Below are 11,091 nucleotides of genomic sequence, written 5' to 3' on the forward strand. Positions count from 1 at the left end.
CTGTTCCATTGTTCTGAATGTCTTTTTTTTTATGTACCAGTATCACACTATATTAATTACTGTAGCTTTGCAATAAGGAAGTATGTATGATGCCTTCAGCTTTGCCCTTCTCTTTCAAGATTGTTTAGGCTATTCTGGATCCTTTGTGGATACATAGGAATTTTAGGAATGGGTTTTCTATTTCTGTAAAAATGCCACTGGGACTTTGATAGGAACTGCATTGAATCTGTAGACCATAAAGGAGTGTGGATATTTTTCACAATACTAATCTTCTGACTTATGAACATGAAATGTGTTTCACATGTTTATTTATATCCACTTTAATTTTGTTCATCAGTGTTTTATACTTTTCAGTGTAAAATTACTTTACCTCTTTGGTTAAGTTTATTCTACAGAAGATCTATGACCCATTCTGAGTTATTTTGTGTATGATGTGAAGTAGGGATCCAAATTCATTCTTATGTATATGGGTATCAATTATCCCAGCACCATTTATAAAAAGATTATTACTTTCCCATTGACTTTTTAATTCGTTATTGATTTTATTTGTTTAAGATTAGATAGAATTCTAAATATCAGGGAAACTTGGACAAGTATGGGAGCAAGGCATGCCAGAAACACTGAAAATTTATGAAAAGCCAAATGATAACGTTGATAGGAATTAAAACACATGGATTGGCTGCCTCCTGCATGCACCCTGACCAGGGCCTGGGCCAAGGAGAGGAGCCTGCAACTGTGGTATGTGCCCTTGACCTAAATCAAACCCGGGACCCTTTGGTCCACAGGCTGACGCTCTATGTACTGAGCCAAACCAGCTAGGGCTTTTCTATTTTTATTTTAGGCAACCAATTGTCTGACTCCAGACACTGATGGTAAAGTAAACTAAATATAGTAGTGAAATCAGTTTTCAAGTAATATTTCATTTCATTGTGTTTCATTAGCACTTTAAAGCAAACCCTTTTATCTGGACAGTCTATGTAGGAAAGATGGTGTGCCACCGTTCAAAATAACAAATCCCTTGGCTATATCCACTTCTACATTGTCTACTAAGTCCCTTAGAAAAGAAATGTGCTGCATTACAATTTCAAAAATAGTCAGAGACTGAAAATTAATGCACCATGGGAGCATGTTGTTTTGGCCTTTTGTCTAAAGGGCAAAGGCAGACAAATCAGAGTCTAAGGCTGTGTGCCATATATAGGGATTTGTTTCCTGCACAAAACTCCAAAGAAAACAGTACATTCAAATGGTAATGAAGAGAGGGCCTGGGTGCAGATAATGGTATATTAAAGTTGGACGAGCTAATTGTGCATTTTCATGTGAATCAGCCTCCTGCTAAGACTCATTAGAAATGCACATTAAGGATATAGACAAGTGTGCCCCCTTTTAATCAAGTGTCTTATTTCTAACAACAATATTAGTATTGTGAGCATTCTGGTAAGTGAAAATTTTTACTGAAATTTAATTATACAGCCTGGAAATTTGATTCCATTTCAAAGCTATAAGAATATCTTCATGTGAGGGTAGAATGGGATGAAGTGGAGAGAAAAAGAGAATGGACTAGAATAGGAATTAATCAATTACTTTCTTTTCTCCTAAAAACTAAATATGCTGGCCTGTTGAGCTGAATTCTTACTTGGAACCCATACAAATTTCCACAAAATATCAGTCTACAGATGGTGCTGAGGAAATGACAGTCGAGACTATAGCAACAAAACTTAGGGAAAAGGAGAAGCATTTCTGCAAGAGAGTGATAGAACACATGGGGAGCCTCAGATGGAGAGATGTGACGTACAGGGCAATCTGCACCCAGAAGAGCAGAAAAATACCCATATGATTATTGTTAGACACATAGCAGGAGAGCGAAACATAATTTAGCTTATTTTAAAAATTGAAATTCAACCTGAAATTCTAAAATTCCTTGCAGAAGAAATGTTCACCTTTTTTCTGTTCATATTATACCACACTGCAAGAGGCAAATATTTAAAATTTGGTTGCATTTCATTCTAAAGTGTGTTAAAGAGAGATAAAGAAAAAAAGATAAAAATAAATAAATAAATAAAACTCAAATAAGGTAAAAAAAAAAAAAAAGAAAGAAAGAAAGAAAAAAGAAAGAAAGAAAAAAAGATCACCACAAAAGATTTATCTTACAAAAATGTGCCTAAATATTGAAGTTATTTCTGTGGGATTCTGGGATAATGGCATGCTGATCACATATCACTGCCCTACTCCCATCCCCAACACCCTCTCCAGGGAAGGTGAAAGACCCAGGCAAGCATGCTGCTGGAGGGCCATGGAGAATGCGTCAGAAAATACAAGTCCTGCTGGGATTTCCAAGGAAGGAAATCGAGGCATGGCTTCCTTCTCCAAGGAACCTAGCCCTAGAGTAAAGATAAAGTTTGTCTCTCCTCAATCTTGGAATGCTGTTTATATGTGGTTCCAAGTGGCTGAAGCCTTGAGATCTCTGGAAGGTAGGCAACACATGTTTATCTATTTTTGTGCTGGTTACTCAACCACTAATGGTCCCTGGTGGAAGGAAGTAGCACTTATGGCTGAGGCCTGCATCTGGGACATGGCAGCCAAACCCTTGGAAAAACAGAGCAGAAAGGCATCCTCCCCAAACCATAGAAGAAGGGTTAGAGTCATTCACTCTGAGGCCACACATGAACTACCATGCCTTACATCACCAGCTAATTTGCCACAGAAGAAGAAAATATGGTATGTCAACGTATGCAATTTAAAAGATATACAACTATGACTACTAGGTTTAGGAAATGCATACATAATCTTTTTAGCACATGACTTTTAAAAAGGAGAGAAATTGAAAATACATAGTTTATAAAGCCCAGCCAGCATGGCTCAATGGTTGAGCACTAACTTATAAACCAGGTAATGGTTCAATTCCCGATCAGGGCACATGCCTGGGTTGAGGGCTCAATCCCCAGTAGGGGGTGGGCGGGAAGCAGCTAATTGTTCTTTCTCTCTCATCAATATTTCTATTTTTCTTTCTCCCTTTCCCTTCCTCTCCCTGAAAATAAAAAATAAAAATAGCCGAAACCGGTTTGGCTCAGTGGATGGAGCGTCAGCCTGCGGACTGAAGGATCCGGGGTTTGATTCCAGTCAAGGGCATGTACCTGGGTTGCAGGCACTTCCCCAGTGGGAGATATGCAGGAGGCAGCTGATCGATGTTTCTCTCTCATCGATGTTTCTAACTCTCTATCTGTCTCCCTTCCTCTCTGTAAAAAATCAATAAAATATATAAAAATAATAATAATAATAATAAAACACTATATTTTAAAAATTATATAAAATGGTAACCTACGCGGTTTATCTCATGGATACATCCCTCTGCAACAGCCCAAGCAAACAAATGTCCCATCTTTGCTTACTAAAGGTCAGCAACAGGGATCCCCCTCCCAAGGAAGGTTATCTCACATTGCTAGGAAGTTCTTGGCCACACTACCAAAGGATGCCCCAAATATGATTTCTTTCTTTTTCTCTTTATTGTTGAAAGTATTACATAGGTCCCCTTTTATCTCCCATTAACTTCCTCCAGCCCCTGTATAATTTCTTTCTATGGGCCTGACCATGCTAAGGACAGAATTATCTATTTCCTCCTCTGAGTAGCAAAAAACTTGGCTTTCAATAACACCTCTTCATAGTGTTGACCATGGTTTTCACCTGGGCTGCTTCTGCACCCAAATCTTGTCCTTTCCATGGTGGTGGCACTGCCATTATTTTCCTTTTGGTGGAGGGAGAGAAGTGTGTTCATTGGGTTGTCATTTCATATTATGTCATTTTGTCTTGAATTTGTTTTTAATTTTGTATTAAAATGGGCCCAGTATTCCCACTCTGAAGTCATTCAGGACCCTCACTTTGCCTTGGAGTACTTTGAACATCTCTCCCAGTGTCACTCTGAAATGTTGATGAGCTTGTCCTTACACTCCTATAAGCCATAAATCTACATCCCCACCATGAAGCCCTACCGTTGAACAGAACACCTCTGCACCACCGGTGAAACCTTGGGTAGGTCCCTTAACCTCTTGGCTTTTGAGTCCTCAGTTATAAAAACAGGAGGGTTCTATGAATTGACATTTGTTTTTACTCTTCCCAACTGAAATGTCTCCCCTCTCCCCTCCCCGGGTCCACATCTCATTTGTCCTTCAGGCCCACCACCAGGGAGCCTTCCTTGATTCCCCCGTCCACACAAATCTCTGCCTCTCCAACTGTTGGATACTTAGGGTCAGTGCCAAAAACCTGGCTGTCTTAGGTTAATCTTGCTTTTCATGCTAATCTCAGAATGGAGTTTCTCTTGCCTTCCTAAGGTCCAGGGCTGTGCCAGTCCACAAGTATGCTCCCCAGGGAGTGGCTACTTGATTCAAGGCATGAGGGGGGGGGGCCAGGTGTGAGGGCACAGGTAGGGCACAGCCCACTCTCCTCAAAACCTCGAGAGCCTAAGCCACAGATTCCGTATATGACCTCACGAGTAGTGATGACATCACGGTTTCCATTGCAGAGTAACTGCAGAAATGTGGTGTTCCAGGAGAACCTTCCCTACCAGTTCTCTACCAGATACCAATCTGTTTAGTTGCCTGACAAAGAGATGATTGACCGGATCTTGTACATGCAGTGTGACTTGTCCTCTGTCCCCTTGGAGTGCAGCACAGCAGGTAGGCCTAGGCTGGGCATCTAGGGCGTTTGGTGTACACGCAACCTCACCTGGTAGTCACATGCTCCTTTGGGGCTTGTCTATCACATCTAAGAACTGCCCTAGCTATATGTAATACCAGTAGCCTGGGTCCCCCATCAGAGACCCACAGAGTTCCCGCTCACTGCTGAGGACAAGTGCAATGTCATTCCTGGGCAAATGTTCAGAAAGATTCTCATCTTTCTTGTTGTAACCATCCCCTTTGGGCCACAGGATACTTCCATTCAGCCCCTTTACTGGTTGGCTTCTTAGCAAAAGTCGGGTGCATTTTTGTGTGCAAGTGATCAGTGGAGAATTTGAGAAAGAACTGTTGAGCAGTGCTCATGAACCTCTCTTTCAAACTCAGTCACCTTCACTGTACTGTCATGCAGACATCGACATGGGTCCCTCAGACACATCCCAAGCTGAGCTGCTGAGTACTAAGAGAAAGGGTGGGCCCAACCATGGGAAGAACAAAAGAGCTAAGGGAAGTGATGAAGGAGGGCTCGAGGAAATGGTATCCCAGAAGGTTGGGTTGATATGAGCCTAGACTTGGTACCCAGAATCTGGCTCTCAACCTCCTGGTCACTCTGCCTCAGTATCTGGCCTTTTTCTGATCTAGATAAAAGTACCAGAGGACTGGAATTCAGTGTGGTTGAAAAAGCAGTATGAATCGAGCCTGAGAGGAGTTGCCAAGGTGGGAGGGGGTTCTAAAACCAGTTTATATTAAATTATTTTTTCCCACGCTTGGAAGGCATTTCCTTAAAGCCTCAGAAGTGATGGCCTGTAAGAAATCTTTTATATGTTGTGGGAAAGATGGAGGAGATCCTGAGTGCAATTATTTTGGGATTCTGTTTTCTCTGGGAATGGGGAAGATTTTCTGGTCTCCTGCTGCTTTCCTAGACCCCACAGAATTGCTTTTGGAGCAACACCCCTTCTCTAGGGGTCTCACAGTAGTGATGGGTTAAGGCTGTGTTTTGGGATGCCAAGCAAATTAGAAGGCTTCAGCAAGAACCTGGGAGAGACTTGAGAGAGGGGATGTCCTGGTAGGACAGAGTATAGCACAAGTGACTGATCAGTTCTAATTTTCTTTTCAGCAACAGTGACTCCTACACCTGGTCACTACCATGTCCCCCACCGAAGGCAGGGAGAAACCCGAGTGGGCTGGCATGGAGAGACATAACTGCTTTGTCGCTGGCTACCGGTCCTATGGGGATGCTCCTTTGGCCACCCCAGCAAAGGTGAAGGCAGAGAAGTCAGTCCCCAGAGGAGCACATAAGAGACATTATCCTGTGAAATGGTCAAGCAAAGACCTCGGTTGCTCCAGCCCCAAAATTCCAAGACTGGAGGATGATGGCAGGAGGGTGACTCCACAGAAGCTGACCCCAAAAAAGGTGGAGGCAGAGAAGCCGGTCCCCAGACGAGCACTCAAGCGATGTCACCCTGTGGAAGTGTTGGATGAAGACCTTGGTTGCTCCAGCCCCAAAATTCAACGACTGGAACATGGTGGCTGGAGGCTGACCCCACAGAAGCTTGCTGGCTAAGGCACTCTGCAGAGAGGACAAGCATTTAATGGCCTAAGGCAGCTAATGCCTCTTCCTTCAGTGACCCCCACTGGTGATTACAACCTGAGCCATTCTGTCTGTGCCTTCTTCAGCCAGGAGCCTCCTTCTAAACAGACAAGGACAAGGAACCTTAGAAATGAGGTTTCAAATGGGAGTCTGCTTTGAGCATCCCAGGGCTAAAGCTGGCCTGGCAGAAAACCTGATGGTCCTCTGCTCAGCCCCCTAGAGTCCCTTCTTGGGCAGAAGAAAAGTCTGCACTCTGTGAACCCAGTAGGATCCAGGAGCAGAGAGGATGCATAGTAGCCTTAGCAAGGCCCCACCCTGTCTACCAGATGGGCTTCTGCCCCAAGTCATTGCCAGCGGCCATCAACACAACAGAGGCTTCTTGAAACTGAAAGAAGCAGTCTGCGGTACCCGAGGGAGCCCTTGGACTGGGGTCTCAGGAGCCGAATAGGGAGACTCAGGAAGTCCTGCTCCCTGGAAAGTGTCTAGCAGCAACCCTTATCCCCCAGGGCTCACCTGCTTTATTATTCCCAGCTTATCTGTCCTCAGTGGGGTCCCTTACTGATCAATAAAATAAGTTTCTGTAAAAGCCATGGTTTGACTTGAAATCCAGTTGTCCAATGTGAGGCCCCAAACCTCCCTGTTCGCTTGAAATACATTCCCATGTGGGATGCCTGATCCTGTAAGATCTACTGCCTCCAAAAAGGACCCTTAGGTGCAGCTTCTACGGGCTCCTGCAATAACACCCGTGCAAATTGGGGCAAGTCTCAGGCTGAAACTATGAGTACGAGAGAGAGAGAGAGAGAGAGAGAGAGAGAGAGAGAGAGAGAGAGAGAGAGAGAGAGAGAGAGAGAAGGAGAAGGCAGGACTGAGAAAATGCTGTTTTTATCCATCAACTTACTCAAAAAATATTTATTAAGCACCTGTGCTTGTTGCTTGGGATATTTTGGTGACGGAGATGACTCAGGTCCCTCCCCTGAAAGCATCCACAAAAGGAAGAGACAAACAAGTCAGTAATATAATTTCAAGAAATGATAACTGATATAAAGAAAAGTAAAATAGAATAAGAGGCTAGAGTGATAAGGGGGTGCTAAATAACACAAGGTGGTCAATGGAGGCTTCTTGGAGGAGGTGGATTTTCAGGGGAAATGTGAGTGACGGGTCCCGTGAGGAGCTGGAGGAAGAGTATTCCTGGAGGACGATATGGCAAATGCAGACCCTGAGGTAGAAATAGCCACCTGTTCTAGGACCAGCAGAGCAGCCAGTGTGGCCAGTAGGAAAGGGAAAAGAATGAAGATGTGATGGGAGAAGTGGGTATGGGCCAGACTATACAGTGAGCCTTGTCAACCATGGTGAGGAGTGTGGATCTTAAGTGTGATGGGAGTCATGGGTAGGCTTAGAACAGGGTAGTAAAGTGATGTGATGGTGATGGAAAGATCACTCTTACTGCTGTGGGTATCTCATCAGTTAAGGGGACAGTTGGTCCTGGGAAATGGGGGAAAGGGGTATCAGCAGACAAGAAAGAGCACAGGCTTTGGAGAGGTGTCCCAGGCCCACCTGCCTCAGCAGCTCAGAGCAAAAGGGGGCACTGTCAGCTGCTTGGGGTCCTCCAGCAGGGCTGAAATCACCACCATGTGGAAAGACAACACACTTGTCCTCAGGAGCCACAGCATCAAGACTGGTGCTGCTCTTCCCCCAACTCATACCTTCAAGGCCAGGGCAGGTCCTGATCATTAAGAAATTTCCCTAACCTGCATGAGAGGAAGGAGGCACATGCACTGGGGCTCCCAAAAAGTTCCTACTGGGTGCCTCAGTTAACCCACAAAAGACCGCTAATACCTCTTCCTGCAGTGACCACCCCCACTGCCCAGCACTGGGGATTAGACCCTTAGTGTCTGTCTCTGAAACTTGCTGTGACCGAGGGTGACTCATAGCCACTGGCAAAGTGAGATGGGTTGGCCATTCCCAAAAATGAGGCAAACATATTCAGATGCATCTAGGGACCTTGGGAAAATTGAGAGATTCCAAGCACCCACACCAGTCCTACTGAATACATTTTTAGGGTGGGGTCTGGACATGTGCACTTTTAAAAGCTACCAGTTTATAGGAAATACAAACCAGTTTATAGGGACAGAGAAACAAGTGAAAGGACACCATGGGATGCAATCAGCAAATACCAAAAAAAAAAAACAAAAAACTAAAGGACAAAGGATGTGATTTTTTATTTTCACAAATAAGTTGCAGGAAGAACTTTTCGTCAAGATGGCAGAGTAGGTAAATGCTGTGCTCACTTCCTCCCAGTACTACCACTAAACTACAGAACAAACCCCTCCCCACCTTGAGAACAGCCTGAAGACTAGCTGAACAGAAGTCCTATATAATTAAGGATATTCAGGAGCAGTCACATTGATACTGGTAGGAAGGTTGGAGATACGGAGGGAGCAGGCCCCATACTCACATGTGGCAGTTAAGAAGTGGGGTGAGGGGATATCTGGGCTATAGAGGTCCCCTCTCCAGCAGTGAGGGGTCCCAGCCCCACTCAAAGCTCCTTAGCCTAGGGTCCCTGTACGTGGAAGAGAAATCCCCATAACTTCTGGCTGTGAAAACTGGTAGGGATTGTGACTGAGTGAAAGTCTCAGGTTCCCCTCAATGGGCCAGTGCATGAATTTACTCACTGACAAACTCACTTGCTCTGAGCTCCAGCATTGGGGCAAGAGCTTGAAAAACAGGGAAGAACTGCATTGTCTGGCTTCAGAGCAAGGGCTAGAGGAGCAGTTTTCTCCCAGACAGAAGTGTGGGCTGAAGCCATTGTTGTTGATCCTCCCTGCAACCCAGCTTGCATGCCTATCAATAATTCCTTTAAATATAAAAGGTTTAAATGCTCCAATCAAAAGACTAATTTCCATCAATACACAAACGAATAAAGAAGAGATGGTACATGTATACAATGGAATATTACTCAGCCATAAAAAGAAATGAAATCTTGCCATTTGCGACAACATGGTTGGATAGACCTAGAGCAGTGATGGCGAACCTTTTGAGCTCGGCGTGTCAGCATTTTGAAAAACCCTAACTTAACTCTGGTGCCGTGTCACATATAGAAATTTTTTAATATTTGCAACCATAGTAAAACAAAGACTTATATTTTTGATATTTATTTTATATTTTTAAATGCCATTTAATATAGAAAAATCAACCAAAAAAATGAGTTCGTGTGTCACCTCTGACACGCGTGTCATAGGTTAGCCATCACTGACCTAAAGGGTAGGTATTATGCTAAGTGACATAAGTCAGAGAAAGCCAAGTACCATATAATTCATTTATATGTGGAATCTAAAACACAAAATAAATGAACAAACAAAACAGAAATAAACTCATAGATACAAAGAACTAATAGATTGCCAGGTGGGAGGGGGGTTGAGAAGGTGGGTTAAAAAGTGAAAGGGATTAAGAAGTACAAACTGCCAGTTATAAAAATAGTCATAGGGATGTACAGTATAGCTTAGGGAATACAGTCAATATTAGTATAATAACTATGTATGTTGTCAGATGGTATTAGACTTATCGGGATGATCACTTCATAAGGTATATAAATATCTAATCACTATGTTGTACACCTGAAACTAGTATAATATGGTGTGTCAACTGTAATTGAAGAATAAATTTAAAATAATAGTAATTTAAAAATAAACTTTTCCTCAAAATTACACTCTCCAAGTGAGTATCATATTGGCTATTTCCACAATCCAAAGATAAATGTTTTAAAAGGACATAGAGTTTGAAAAATAATACAAAATAATACAGTTGATAATAAGGCATGTGCTTATAATTTATATAATGGAGTGTCAAACAGTAAAAGAACACAGGATTTATAGTCAGATCTGAATCCGTATCAAGTTGGGCCATTTAACAAAGATCACAGCTCCCTTGTCAACTACCAAACCTCAAAAATAATAGTAACTACCTTGCTGGCTGCACATATGCAGTAATCTTATTGGTTACATATATGCATTAGAAATAATTAATTAAAACTCCCAGTCTACCATCTTGTGACTGTTGGTTGGTTTAATACATGGTAGTTACTATTACTACTTTTAAGGTGATAACTGGTCATGTACAAAGGCAGTGTCTGAGAATGTCTCCCCATCTAGGACTAAAAATTAATGATATTTTTCCCGGTTTTATGACATTTTTATTAACTATTTAAAGAAATATTGGACAAAAAATGATTAGACATGTCACATGATGGCTCTGGAGGGTAAAATGAGGAACACTGTTGACGCACTACCAATCTGATTTTAATTTCGCAAAAAGAAAAGTTCACATTTGCCTAAGGGTGAAGTAAGTGATTCCAGAACTCGAGAGTTTTTTTTTTTATTATTATTAGTTAAGGTATTACAAATGTGTCCTCATCCCCCCTATTAACCCCCAACCTCTCTCCCACACACAAACTCATTTTTAATAGATGGTATGGGACCAGAAAATGTAAACCTTAGGGTATTTCCCTTCCTGAGATTCTGATTCTATGCTTTGCACTTCGCTGGCAGCTCGTCAGGGAGACGGTGGAGGCAGAGAGTGTAGTGTATGGGCAAGAGAGATATAAGACAATGCTTCTAAATCAAAAGATTATAGTCTCAGAGAAAATCTGAACAGCAATTAAATATAGTTGGCTATACGCTACCATACTGGATAACACAGCTTTCATGTGTTTGGATCTAATTAAATCCCACAGTCCCATATAAATCCTAATCTTTTACAGATTTTTGTTTACACTTCCTTCAGCAGTTTTATCCCTTTAAATGGGATTTATGAAAAGCAGCTCAACCATTTGGTTTTTGA

The 11,091-nt window shown here is 42.5% G+C and overlaps 1 protein-coding gene across 1 annotated transcript; it reads left to right on the forward strand.

The window, feature by feature from the left end:
• Positions 1-4,600: 4,600 nt before the first annotated feature.
• Positions 4,601-6,228, forward strand: DPEP2NB (DPEP2 neighbor). Its single transcript, XM_059665441.1, is given in 3 exon segments — positions 4,601-4,667; positions 5,764-5,864; positions 5,866-6,228. Coding segments are annotated over 3 exon segments (531 nt in total).
• Positions 6,229-11,091: the final 4,863 nt, after the last annotated feature.

Source organism: Myotis daubentonii, chromosome 15 (genome assembly GCF_963259705.1).
Source record: "Myotis daubentonii chromosome 15, mMyoDau2.1, whole genome shotgun sequence".
Classification (NCBI taxonomy): domain Eukaryota; kingdom Metazoa; phylum Chordata; class Mammalia; order Chiroptera; family Vespertilionidae; genus Myotis; species Myotis daubentonii.